The 14,168-nt window shown below is 46.3% G+C and overlaps 4 protein-coding genes across 4 annotated transcripts; 3 read left to right on the forward strand and 1 right to left on the reverse strand.

Moving 5' to 3' along the window:
- Positions 1-244: 244 nt before the first annotated feature.
- Positions 245-1,541, reverse strand: BDV27DRAFT_137170 (6-phosphogluconolactonase). Its single transcript, XM_032068936.1, has one exon. It carries the CDS (start codon positions 1,373-1,375, stop codon positions 575-577), a length of 801 nt encoding a protein of 266 aa, XP_031921852.1. The 5' UTR covers positions 1,376-1,541; the 3' UTR covers positions 245-574.
- Positions 1,542-3,499: 1,958 nt separating this feature from the next.
- BDV27DRAFT_137174 (uncharacterized protein) lies at positions 3,500-4,128 on the forward strand. Its single transcript, XM_032068937.1, has 2 exons — positions 3,500-3,724; positions 3,832-4,128. Exons 1-2 carry the CDS (start codon positions 3,656-3,658, stop codon positions 4,051-4,053), a joined length of 291 nt encoding a protein of 96 aa, XP_031921853.1. The 5' UTR covers positions 3,500-3,655; the 3' UTR covers positions 4,054-4,128.
- A 2,012-nt stretch (positions 4,129-6,140) lies between these two features.
- Positions 6,141-6,365, forward strand: BDV27DRAFT_150162 (uncharacterized protein; the record flags this gene model as incomplete). The annotated part of the gene is made up of 1 exon (XM_032071180.1): positions 6,141-6,365. The coding sequence occupies one exon, from the start codon at positions 6,141-6,143 to the stop codon at positions 6,363-6,365; it is 225 nt and encodes a 74-aa protein (XP_031921854.1).
- A 5,332-nt stretch (positions 6,366-11,697) lies between these two features.
- BDV27DRAFT_63841 (uncharacterized protein) lies at positions 11,698-13,445 on the forward strand. Its single transcript, XM_032077168.1, has 4 exons — positions 11,698-11,969; positions 12,025-12,181; positions 12,239-12,434; positions 12,518-13,445. The coding sequence occupies exons 1-4, from the start codon at positions 11,898-11,900 to the stop codon at positions 13,347-13,349; spliced, it is 1,257 nt and encodes a 418-aa protein (XP_031921855.1). The 5' UTR covers positions 11,698-11,897; the 3' UTR covers positions 13,350-13,445.
- Positions 13,446-14,168: the final 723 nt, after the last annotated feature.

Raw genomic sequence — 14,168 nt, forward strand, 5'->3', positions numbered from 1 at the left:
TAACCACACTGTCAATCATGTTATATTTCCAGCTATATCTATATATATTTGAATTTATCAATAATGGAGTCTCCTTGTTTTTGGTTCATACTCCATACTTTCCAGAACAGTCAAACTAATCATGAGGAATAAACCGGAAACCACAATGATCCAAGAGTGTCAAGGCTGTGGTATAAAGTTTGAATCGAAGATTTAAGTGGAATTTCATTTCACTAGTTACGAGAACGTCATCAATGAGCGTTAAGTGTTTCAACTTTTTATTGGTACTCGTGTATGGCATGCTTCATAATTACTTCATTCAACTCGGACTGTCTGTGATATCAAAAAGTACAGATAACACAAACTTTTGACTGACAACGTGGACAACGGCCTAAGCAACTCAGTCTCGAAAACACGGATATACCCATGTTAGGCCATCGCCATCTTGTTCAGCAGGCGTACATGGACACAGATTAAGCGGTTCAAAGGATTCCCGGTTACAGGTAGCCTCGGACTTTCCTCCCTTTCCTTCACCTAAGAGTTCAACTTCGACCCTCTTCGACTCAACAAACCATCACAATGTCCCATGCACCCATTACAAGCTTCCACGTCTCGGGAAAGAGACACCCTCCACAGCAGGATGGTCCGTGAACCAGCTGACCTTCTCACCAGCACCTTGGTTGACAAGAGAAGAAGGGAGTTCCCTTCCCTCCTCAGCATCGAAAATTTGCTTCATGATGTCCTTCTTTCCACCACCGGTAGCCACAAATGCGATGCTAACAGCGTGAGTGACCACGGGCAGGGTGAGGGTGATGCGCTTCGGTGGGGGCTTCGGCGAGTCGCTAATGGCCGCGACCCAAGCGTCCTTCTCCCTAAGGAGCTCATGGCCGGGGAACAGGCTGCAGGTGTGACCATCGGGACCACAGCCCAGAAGGATCAAATCGAACACGGGCAATTTGACGCTGTCCTTGGCCGCGAAAATGCGCATCAGTTCCTCCTGATACAAGTCTGCGAGCTCCTGGGGATCCTTGTCGTTCACATGGTTGGGATCGATGGTGTGCACGCGGGGCTCACCCAGTTCTGTGGGAATCTTGCTCAGCAATTCATCCTTCAGTAATTTGTAGTTGCTGTCTTGGTGATCGAGGGGCACGGCGCGCTCGTCGGCAAAGAAGATATCCCACTTGGAGAACTGCGCGGTGTCTTCGGGGGTTCCGTTGCCTTGCGCAAGGAGAGCCTTGGCTAGAACAGTGGGCAGGGAGCCACCGGAGACTGCAACTCGGAAAGTGTCATGCCGGGCGAGGGCGGCATTTTGGTTCTTAAGGACGTATGTCCTCAACTGTTGCGCGAGCGCATCCGAACTGGAAAAGCTGTACAGGTTGGGAGATTGGCTTGCCATGGTGACTATTATGAAGATTAGCGGATGTGAAGAGAGGGAGACTAAGAAAGAAAGAAAAATGAAAAAAGAGGTTTGTTGGATTATTATTACAAGGTGGTGGTTTCGGTCAACAGCTCTAAGGCGGGGTGGCGGGGCAGTTACTTTGTTGATTTTAATGTTATTGGAGATGTACAGTATGTAATCATTACCTTACCCAGTCCCGTGCCTGCCGAAAGCAATTCATCCACAATCAGTTAAAGAGATCAATCATTCAGAAGTTCTTTCTTTTCTTTTTTCCCCATAATCATTGATATCATATCTTCTTCATCTGGAATAGTAAGAGAGAAGCCAGAAACATGGTTACAAAAGAGATAGGGTAGCAAAACAGCAACATCTTGATTGAAATGACTGAACGGTTGGTGGAACTCCGTCAGTCTCCCATGACGTCGTTGTTGGTCATTTTGAACACAATCTCGCAGGGGAGAAAAACAGAACACTGACAGGAACAAACTACAGTTGAACTTTCCATCAAGCTGGTCTATTCTGGGCTCCTAAATTCTCTGTTTTAATTTTGACTTACTTAGCGGTTCTGAGTGAGGAGATTGTGAGATTTTGTATGTTATTCCCTCCCCGTCCAATTCGGAAAAGAGCTGGGAGATCTATTATCTATCATCGATCATCGGCCACCTGTCCGACCACAACAGGGGAGGGGGGGAATATAGGCAATGATGTCAGTGCAATGTCCTCTCGCAGGAGCTATTGCTATGAATCAGGGAAAATGCAACCCCGATCCCTCGGCAACTCGATCGCCCTTGTCCGATGTAGGTATGGTATGGTATTTGATGAATGGCTTGCCCACCCCGTCAAATTCAAGCTAGCTGGAACGAAGGAGTCTGCGAATTGACTATTTCGGCCTCATGCATTGCCGCCAACTTAGGAGCGGTCCGCATGCCCACGCGTTATTACAACATTGTGCAGGCGCCAGAAGCGACAAGTCCTACTACTTGCGGTGCCCGCTGCGTCTGGTGATTGATTATTGACCAGTCGAGATGTAAAGTGCAGACCTAAGTCACGCAGGACGGGATGTTGATTAGGGTGACGAGACACAATTGTCGCATCATTTTTTTTTTAAAGAAAAGAAAAGGTTATTAATCACGATAAGATACTAGTAAAAATGAAATTGAAGACAAGTGAGGGGGGCCTACAAAAATAAAAGAAATCAGAGAAAAGGGGAGAAGAAGATCGTGAGAACGTTCAGACAGTATTGAATGTGCGGAGTCAACATGCGTGTATTATATGTTCTGTCGCAGCGCCGCGCCCGAATGGGCACAAATAAAGAAACATGCATAGAGTCCGGGGTGTCTGTGCTTTAAGCATCCGAGATGTGATGTCAGTGCGATGAGTGCTAAGACAACAGAAGAAAAACGACCATTTTGTTCCCCTCCAGCACCAGGAACAGTGCATTGCAGCTGGTCATCAGGTGACATGGGCATGGAGGGGTTGTGATGCTTTAGGGAGGAGTACTAAAGAATAATTATACTAGTTAAAAGATTAAATGGTATAAGAAGGGTGATTTCTTTTAACCACACTTAATTTCAATTTCAGTTTCGATTTTCTGTTCTTTTTTTTTTTTTTTTTTAAAAAAAAAAAGAAAAAAAGAAAAAAAGGTGAAAAAAGTTAACGTTGTACACTCTGGGTATAGTTGATATAACCCAACAAAGTAACCAACAAGCGTCTCCAGCTTTAATTCCTAGGTACGTATCTGCCATGGAGCGGGGAATGGAGTGACGTCGTTTTCGAGGTGCATGTGTGGAGGGAGCTATGTCCTGAAAAATTTAAGGGGCGTTTCAATAATATGCAAAATAATCCTTGTTTACAAGAAAAAGAAACGAAAATGGAGACTGCAGCCATCGGAGATAACTGTCTGAAAATGCCTCAGAAGGGGACACAGTACTCCGGGCTGTCGTGTCCGTGTATGTGCTGCCAATTGCAGGCACAGGATGTATGTATGGATGCACATACGTTTTACCTAGATAGTAGTCCTACTACGGCACGCTCGGCTGGCTTTCCTCGCAGGAGACCAAGCCCTGCAGCTAACTAACTCTTTCGAGCGATCAAGGCGCAAAGAAAGCTGGAATGTATGCACTCTATACGTACATAACATATGCGTGGTTGCAAAGGATCACACCAGCCATCGCCCAATCCCGGGGTGCAGCTGCCAGCAAAGAGCCTGAAAGGGAACGGTAATTGGTACTGAATAAGTATCGTCACAAGGGTCAAGTTTGTAGTTACGTTAGGTTGATGAGGTTGTTGACGTCGATGCTGGTTTTACTGCTTGCATGCAATCAGGGAATGTTGCGTGATACCGGGCTCCAGAAGATGATGATGTTAGCAATTAAGATGGATGAAAGGCCTGTCAATCGATAGCATCATGACTCTCAATTCATTGTCCACTCAGGGGAGAAGGATAAGCGTACATTTGTTCATGTCTCGTTCGTGCGACCCAGACACACTCAAATTCTGAAACGACGGCAGTGGAGACGGTAACCGCCTCACGGGAAATGCTGCACAGCCGCAGTTCCCTAAAAGTTACCCACGAGGCTGGAAGTAACATTCACCATACAATACGTTTCATTTCTTACTGCCAAGACATGAGATTTTCCTGTTGTAACTCGATTGTCAATGAAGATAACAAATAACATCGAGGCAGAGCTTGTCGGTCATGATCTTTTTCATTGAATCTGTTTTATTTTATTTATCTTTGCCCGACAAAAGGGGCAAGACCTCGTACCTTGTCGTGTAGTAGTAGTACATTCGAGATGTACTACTCATGATGATATTAAATCCGCCCCCGATTACCCAATCATATTGCCTGTTCCAGGCATCATTCTGGCATCAGCCGCACGTTGACCATGGAAATCAACCAGTCCGACCAGCCTCGACCGAAGGTGGTGAGATCGGCGACTGTTAACGGGCAACAATTCTTGACTCAAAACGATAACCCCATTAAGATAGCATTACCTTACATTGACAGGCAACCACTCATCATCTGCGAAAGCCACATGCTCCGCCAGGCTATCGGATTTTTTGGCTTTGGTATCCAATAGTACCGTCCATTCTTGGTCTTAATGGCCAAGAACGGACTAGACTGATAGATGGGACTCAACCGTTCAGATACGAGAGAAAGGTCTTAGAATAATAGGTTTTTTTTTTTTCTTAAAAAAAAAAAAAATACTAAATAAAAAATTAAGAAAGCCTAAAACAACCAAAACCTAGTCCTTCCATTAATCCCGCTGAGCAGGGGGATTCGTAATTTGTTGGAGGGGAAGTTGTGCAAATGGGACCATGAATGTTCCTGAGAGGAGAAGAGGGCGAACCACTGCGGCGATCGCCCCAGAGAGTGAATCCGTCAACCAGACGATCGGTCATGACGACACGACCTATGTAGCAATCTCTCCTAATTTGGAGGGGGGGAAGATTGTCCATCAGGGTTAAGCCAACCCAATCTATCGACGACTTTTTTTGTTGTAGTAGGGAGTTCTGCAGTCCGAAAATGCACTCAAGTATTTCCCACCGACCCCATCACCTTGTAAGGTAAAAACATGCTTTTACCAAATGGGGATGGGGGGGTAAATTTATCCATACACTGATCGACCAAACAGACTTGATGTACAGTACATTCATTCAAAACCCCGAAACTCAAATCATTAGAATAAGAAAGGCAGCCTGATGCACAGCTGTAAGTACATACATACATACAAGTACCGTATGTACTCCGTACCCCTGATAGTAGCAACATCAAGGTACTATAATACTTTCCTGCTCCGCCCTACGGTCGGCATCGTCCATACCTATAATCACGAAGCTACAATCTCTCTCCCACTGTCTCTATGGAGGATCGGTTTTTACCCCCATGGTTGACAGCCTGGGATTGACCCTGAAACTGAACCCACATTCCGCCCTGTTCTCCTAGTTTACTCGAAGAACTCATAAGTATCGAGACTGGTATTGATGGTGGTTAATATTTTCTCCATTTTAAAAAAGCGCTTTCTCCTCCGGGCTCCATAACTGCATCTCCAGTTTTGCAGTCTCCTGATTCACTAAGATTTTATTATTTTTTTCAAATTTTCAAAATTCCTTATTTTTGATTTCGATTTTTTATTATTATTATTTTTTTCTCTCCTCCCTCTCCCGGGCCCTAAAAAAAACTATTTTCGCTTTCAAACTAAAAAGACGCCGGTCCTAAACAGGGAGAAGCAAGTGGATCGATCTGACCCTTCAAACTTGCCCTTGGCTGGTGGTATAGATATTTCGATACTTCCAGTCCAGCCCAGTTTGAATGTTTTTATTCTAGTCACTTCTCACGATTCTTCTCTTCCCCCAAACTTTGAATGCCGACTTGTCCGTTCGACTTTCTTGACACAAACCCTGTCCCACGTGGTTGATTCTCGTCTGCCTGGGAATCTAGTGGAAATTACGTCCGCAGAACAAGAAAGAAACATTTCCGTCACTCCGTGAATTTATTATTTTATTCTTTACTTCACTACGCATTGACTCAGCCTCGTTTTACTATTTTCTCTTCAAACAGTTTTCTCCCAACAACCACGCTCTCACCTTTTTCTCTCCCTTCCTCCCTCCCTCTCTCCGAAGCCTACAACCTTCTCTGGTTGACACTCTCGTCGAAACGGATCAGTGCTACTACTCCCGCGTACCTTACACCCCCCCACAACGTCGTCGCCCATACCGTCCATTTACACTGCGCCCGCATCGATCGGCATTTCCCAAAATGAGTTCGCCCTCGGTACAGGTTCAACCGCAACCTTCCGGTGGCGCAAAGGGCGTTTCCCACACAACGAAAGAGGCTGGTGCCATGAACTTCGATATTGTCCGCTGTTCAAGATGTCAGCGCTCCATGAGCCTTGAAAATGACTCCTCCCCCGGTGTTGTGCGCTTCGGCATGAATTCATATTACTGCAGCCGCTGTGCATCCATGGTCGGCTTTATCCGATGAAGCAATCGCCTCTTGCAATTCGCGCAACAGAACAAGAAAAGAGAAACGACATCGTTACGAACGCATTTTTCGTCGTGCATTCTAGCTCTTCTGCTACACCACCGCCGCCTCTAGGCAGTAGGCAGGATCGGCATGTTCGTTCTCCAGTTTTAGTTGTTTTCTATTTCGACCACTCGCTCAGACGATATTCCCGAGAACTGTTCTGTGCTGGCACGACTTCTCTCACACCCCTCGAGCAAAGGATAATGGCTACGGACTACGATTCAGTCGTTGAGGTCGGATGGGCTTTATCGATGCCGCACCTCTCGCAATCATACCTAAGGGAGCAATGACTCACCGCGCGCCACAGAGAAGGTACAGGTGGACCGGATGGGTGGACAAAAATAATTCTTCACTCCCACGGGATCAATGAGCGGCACAAGACAATAGCTAGGCTCGGGAAGCTCGGCATCTACAACGAAAAATGCCGTCCACCATGCTCGATAACTCCGAGCTGTGCCCTACCTTGCGATAAAGCTACATTTATATTCAATAGCTCGATGGAAATCTACGATACCCTGCATATGTGTCATTCACTTTGTACTGCAAGTTTTACAAGGAACTAAGCTGTTTCTTTGTGTGTTTTTTCCTTAGCACGGCATGTAGGGTCCTGAATAAAGTTCAAGGATTCCTTTTCTTTCCTATGTTTCACTATGTCTAATTGTTTCTTTTCCGCTCAATACCCACTTTATGTTGAACCATTAGCGATTAAGAGTACTGTGTCATACTAGATCCCCGTAAGCAACGCTTACAATACAATATCGAGCTCATTCAATTGATCTACAATACAATTTTTTTTTCCCACTGTGGCACTCTAGCGGACACTGAATAGGGGCGGCTGGCATACTTTCCACACCTGTGCCGACATACCAATGCGCGCTGCCTATCGCAATTAAACCCAATAACCCCGGGATGATCGCCATTGCATCGACAACAAACTCATTGACGATGAACATGCCATTCTCCCGCAAGGCCGATATGGCGTCATCGGCTACAACAACACCAGCTGTCAGGACCGACCTCCGTGAGTAGATCCTTACCATCCATGCAAAACATCCACAGATTCCACCTCCATCGCCTTATGAAACCCCTATGCATGTCATACATCCCCCCTGTTGCAATTTCACGCCCGTTCGACGCCACACTCTAAGAGTGCGGAACAATCAAATTACCTCGTAGATCTTACGCCCAGACCACCTACGAACCATAAATCAACCAACCCATCACACAGAGCTTCCAGCTTGTAACATGCCCCTCCCTTTCTCTATTTGGATCTCAACTTCCTGATTCAGTAATGGATCCATTACTCCAGATCGGCCAAGTATTTACTCGAACGGGATGTTGAAGAATCAAAAAAAAAAAAAAAAAACCTTCCTAAGCTTGTTTCGTATGGATGAACATACATACAATGTACATACATACATACATACCCCTCAACAAGGGCGATCTACCTTATTTACCCCTCCCCCTTACTGCTGGGGCAAGAACAAATGCTCGGAGAATGGGCTGTCTGCCACTTCAATTACTACCGAGTGCTCAGATCGCGTGTCTTCGGTATACAGAGTCCATACTAGTATGTAACTACTAACTAGGTAAGAATGTATTTCCAGGCGCGCGAAGCGCCCCTTTTCTCTCCATTCGCTATTCTCAAAATCACACACAAAAAACAAAAATAAATAAAATAAATAAAATAAAATAAAATTTACTAATTCTCATCCAAAAAAAAATTAACCAATTGAGTAGCAGACAGTGTGTACAGTAAGTACTACCTAGACACATTCTTCACTATTTCTTTCCCCACGAGAACCAGAAACAACCCTCGTTAGAAATGTGGTACCAGACTACGCCCTGTAGGCAACCACGCGAGTGTGGCGCAGGGAAAAAAATATGAACCACGAACTCCACCCCCCTTTTACAAACCATGTAACGTTCGGTTACTGTGGAGAGGGTCAAGTTGATCAGTGGGTCGAGTTTCTATCGGGATTCATTTCGGCTGGCATGAGAGTGGCCGGACTTCTCCGTTTTTGAGCCCGTAGGGTTTGTTTCAAATTCAGACCTATTTCAGCTGTAGGGCTCCACTGATTTGCTTTTGCCCGGTGGCGGGTTTGGAGTTTCAGATGGGTTGGATATTTCTGAAGGGGGAGGGGGAGATGAGTGTAGGTGTAACTCAGTACGGGGGGTTTATTTCTCTAGAGGTAGAGTTACCTGTGGCGGTAGTCAGGGGGATAAGAGAGTTTTTCGTTGTAAGGGATTGGAAGTATGTCTACTGTGTAGTGATCATTGATGATGCCCAGTATACGGTAGGGCCCGTGTATGAATATTTGGGTCTGGTGTTTGCCCGTCTACCCCCATTTCTCAGGCTGTTGATGGGTGATGGTTGCTACCCAACGCCCAGGAGAAAATCAATTCACTCGACTTTCGTTGAAGTAATGGTGAATCATGGATAGTTCTTTTGAGTTGAGGTTCCATCGAATGGATCAGACAATGACAGTTGACATAACCTTTACACTTCGAGCATCCCATGGGTCTGCTCTCTATCCCCGCGGCGTCTTTCCATGGACACGGTGAGTGAATTCAGATAGCTTTCGGAAATTCAAGGACCCTGTCCTTGCTTGGATGATCAAAAGCTTCTACCGCACGAGGAGAAAGAGCGTGTGTACTTCGGACCCGAGCATCGGGAGTTTTTTTCCGAAGCGATGTCCCTTGACAGAGGATCAAAGACAGGTGAATAAGTTTAATATCCAGAAGAAAAGTGTACAGTAGAACGCATCCCTAAATTCCAGACAAATTCCAGAAACAACCGAACAGACTAACGCGCTCGGTAGTAAATCCCAAACCAGTCAGCAGGCTCTCAGTGAAAAAGCAAAACCTCCGGTACTGGCCTGCCGAAAGTCTATTGTCAACTAGTTCGCTTTTCATTATACGAGATCCACGCGACCGAAAGAAGGAAACATGAACATGACTCAGTATCCGTGACTGCGGCATTACGAGACGCCGGTATTTGGAACTGAAGCTCATGGGATGTACGGAGTACAGTCATCGTACTCCGTACTCCATCTCGGTCTCCAGTTGAAGCAATAGTTGCTAGTGGAAGATCATAACCAGAACCACGGTACCGGGTAGATGATGGTAGCCGGCTATCAATCGATCGTCGGACTATTGATTTTTAGTGAATCCCGCGGTTTTTTCGATTGAGATGGACACTAAACTAGTACTCTGTCGATTCCGTTGCTGACTCGTACGTTTTTGAGACGGAAATTATTCTATTTCATTGAAAAGAGTAACGTGACAGGAGCGGAAGAAGAAAAAAAAAAAAAAAAAAGAAAAGAAAAGAAAAAGAAAAAGAAGGGGTTAGTCAGAGTATTGAATAAACCACTTTCATCTGGACTCTACGGGTCACATGGTTCTATCTATCGTCTATCGCCCAGGGACTTTTCATTCAGCCCGTTGCCCTCTTCCGCTAGGGCACAGACAGCACTGTGGTCTCCAGAACGTCGCCTTTGATCAACCATGAGCTTCGGCGTACTGTTCCGTAGCGCTCGGTCACAGAGCCACCTTACTCCCTACGTCGTATCGCGTCCTGACATATTGTCGTACTGGCGGTGACCAGCCATTGCTCGCCTAATATGCAGACATTGATCACGACTGGACGGCGTTGAGCATTAATGGATGCCTCATATGCGGATGTGGTCAGGGATCAGCGCGGCATCGGAACACTATTCATCAAGGGAGCGACTGAGGACTCTTTTCTCAACCAGATTCATTCAATTGACGCGTCGATGGATCTGACAGGACGACTCTAAATTTTAAATGTCAACAGAAAAGAAAAGAAAAAGTTATAGCTCAGGTACTAATTTCTTGGTTGGGGGGGGGGGTGTCACGTCGGACAAGAGTGCGGCTTATCAAAAAAGAAGATGATGCATCATCTCGGGGTCTCCATCTTCCTCCACCAATGCTGTTGATCTCTTTTTTGCCGGCTGAACCAAATGCCAAATCAGAAGACAAGCAAAAAGCAATGCTGGCCGTAAACTCTGGGATGCATTTCGACCTCTTCCAATCACCGTTGCTCGTCTTCTGTTCTTTTTCTATGTGATCGTGTCTTCGCCGTTAATTCCTGGGAATTTCTTCCTCAGCAGATCTTCACTAATGGGACAGCTATCGACCACCAGGATCCTAGTCTAACCCGATCGATGATCGGTTATTCAACAACTTCTCTCTCACAATGCGATTCCACAGAGACAATGATGCCGTTCAGCCGGGTTGCCTTCTTATTCGCAGAACGAATGCAGGGCTGATGCTCCACTTCTTTTGCGAGTTCTCCAGAGTCCAGCTTCGCCATCGTTCCCCTGTTGTGGCTGCCCTGAAATCTAGCGGTGTAACATAGTATTGCCAAGAGGAGTGTCCTCAAGCATCTGAGGGTGTTCCTTTCTCGTCGTCTGAGACGGAAGGTGTGTCATGACGGCTTTGAAGGGCTCGGAAGTTCAAGTCACTATTCATAGCAGCAACAATTGTATTCATACCGTACAAAAAGACGAAGGGGGGAGAATAATGTTATAAAACATAATTAAAAAAAAAAAAAAGAAGCAAATATTGTAAGCTACACTTTTTTCTTTTCTTTTCTTTTCTTTTTCCCTATTCCCTCATTCTCTGTCTTCCATTTTATTTTATTTTTTATTTTTTTTCCCTCCTTTCTCTTCCCTTTCCCTTCCTTCTTCAACCTTTCTATAGCTCTTACTTAGCTCACTTACCCACCGGAACCGATGCATGACATATAACTAACAGGTCCACGCATCCGCGTCCATCACATTCATCAGGTTGGAGGCAATTTGACATATCTCAATATTAGTTCCCAATCCACTCCGGAGGCATTTCCAGCCCATTTCCCTTGCGCTGCCCGAGCCACGCATCTCCATTCGTCAGCCGATGCATCGGCGGCTTTGTCCGTGTCTGGCCTCGTTGCACTATTGCGATTAGTACCGCTGCCATCGTTTCCCACCATCTCCCTGGTGGGACCCTGAATGTACGGAATAGATCGATTCAGATCTGTTCTAATCCTCTTTCTTTCCTTTTCCTTTTTCGTTCCTTCGTCCATCCGATCCTTGCATGTTTAAAGGAGGGATTTACCATCTTGATCTTGGATTTCCGATACATTCCCGCGCCCTGGACACTTCTTGTCGAACAACCGACCGTATTCTAAAGTCTTCGAATCAGGTAATCAGGACGTTTTATGACATTTGGGTCTGTCTGTCCTTTGTGGCCAGTCAATTTGTTGAGAGTGCATGCCACGCCCGTCACATCGCTTCTAGATCTGCCAATTCAATTTCCGCTAGGCGTTGACCCATACGGTCTACGGGCTGCTTCTTGAATTCATTGTCTCGACATACCCTGTGTCAAACCTGGTTCGGCTTGAAGCAGTCTCGGATATTGCGCATTATCCTTCTCTGCAGACATCCACGAGCAATTTGATTCATAGCACCCATCCAGAGCTGCACCATGCCTCATCCACAGAAAGGAAAATCAAGATCTCGTGGGTCAGATGAGGAATTCGTTCTCTTCCTCCAAGGTGTAAGTGTCTTGCGGCAGGTCGGATTATCAGATGGCTGTCTTACTGAAGAGACAGATTCCAGGCCACTGTCGCTGGCAAGAATTGAAGGATCTAGTACGCCAAACAGCCTTGCACATCCGACAAGCTGTAGTATACGATGACCACCACGGGTTTCCCACCGGACTGGGCCAGATCATCGTGAAAAACGAAGATGAAGCATGGCGGACTTACCGTGCGTATTCCATGCGAGAACGAGGGGAGCCATAAGCCGCAACTAACGATCCCTCAGATAGACTATCCACCAATGGCTGGGAAGGACAGAGCCTAGTCGTGACGCTGGCTCGGACTAGCTCACCTACTCGACCCATTGCAGGACCAACGAAGAGCCCACCCTGTGTGATCCCATCAGACTACGTTGCCGGGTATTCGACGCCCCCAAGAGTCTCGCGGAACATGGCCGTGCCTCCATCGCCCATATCTCCGGAGTAAGCCCCATTTCACCCACACGCATCCAAACATGTCTTTCCCGCATATCCTACGTCCCAAGCTGCATACTGATACGCACAAGACCCATGATAGCCGGGACCAGCCCAACATACCCACCTTCGGAATATGGACATGCCCCGGTCATGGGGCTGCCACACCAGTCCTTCTTCCCCATTTACCCCGATCCGCTATCGCAATCCATGACAGGGATTCCCCCCTCACCAGCTCTCCAACCCCCCTTCTGCGATCCCTTCACCTTCACCGTCTACCCACCATACCCGGTCTCCCCCATACCCGCCTTCCAGGACGCCTCCCACCGCAGAAACCCCCATAAACCCACCTATAGCTACAGCTACAGCTACACTCCCGCCCCGTTCCCCATCTACGCCCCGCACCCGCAAAGCAACGGCAACAACCCCCGGTCTCCCCCGCGCCGAACAGTCTTCATCCAAAACCTCAGCCCAAGAACCACCCAATCCGACCTACACTCCCACCTCCAAGACATTGGTTCCATTGAATCCTGCGAAGTGCCCCTCGACCCCACCACAGCCTGCTGCAAGGGCTTCGCCCGCATCACCTTCCGCACCGCCGACGAAGCCAAACGCACCGTTGCCCGCTACAACAACTCCATCTTCCTAAACGCAAAGATCAAAGTCAAGATCGACCGTGCCGTGCCCTACGCTGCCTCCTACGCTGCCTCCTACGCCCGGACTCCCCCGTCCACGATGCCGGTCAGTATCGTCTCTGTCCCTCCTACTACCACCTACGCGCCTGAGCACATTATCACCACATCGATACCCGATGAATCACCCAAGCCAGAGCCCACCACCAAAGAAACATCTCAGACGAAATGTCGACCGGGACCATTAGTCGTGAATGGATCTGGGATTGGCCAGAAGGAGATTACAACCTGATTTTTGACTTTATTCTGTGCTTCTTTGCAGATCCTTCTCTTCTTCTTTTTCCGATATTTTCTTTCTGGGTGGGTTTGCTTGCTATATATCGTTTTTGGTAATGTTGCTAGCCATGAAACGGACAGGACAGGGACGGGACTAGGCTGGGCGGATGGGCTGGGTTGGTTGTGAGTTCAGGTTCAGATTTATATATCATCTAGTTACACGTTTGCAAAAAAAGTTGGGTCGGGATATAGTAGGGGCTTTTTTTTTTTTTTTCTTGGTCCGCTTTCTTATGTTGAGGGCGTTGGGGGGTGGTGGTGGTGGTGGTTGAGTACCTATAAAAGATAGATGACTATAGTTATTTATAACTACCTAATCACTTAATCGTTCGTACAGCTGATAATTCATGCATGATATAATTATCCAGCTATATCTGTATTTAGTCCTCCCTTGCTGCTCAACACTGTATTTATTAGATAATTATTGATCTATGGGAGGAATACGGAATATGGAATATGGGGATCAGTAATTAATGCAATCATCATTCATAACTCATCTAACAGCTAATACAAATTCTCTCTTCATCATGCTATCATACTGTCATAATACAATGCCATCTTCATAAGGCATGAAAAATTAGAAAGATGAGAAAAAGAAAGGGAAAAAAGAAAAAGAAAAAGAAAAAGAAAAAGAAAAAGAAAAAGAAAAAAAAAATCGAAGGAAAATAGTAGAAAAAATATAGATGTTTCTTTCTCTTCTGGACCAAAAAGGGTGGAAACCGAATAGGAAATTCATAAATAATACACGTAAGAAAGGTCTTCGCTGATGCCACGCCTA

The sequence above is a fragment of the Aspergillus caelatus genome (genome assembly GCF_009193585.1).
Source record: "Aspergillus caelatus strain CBS 763.97 unplaced genomic scaffold BDV27scaffold_308, whole genome shotgun sequence".
NCBI classification, from domain to species: domain Eukaryota; kingdom Fungi; phylum Ascomycota; class Eurotiomycetes; order Eurotiales; family Aspergillaceae; genus Aspergillus; species Aspergillus caelatus.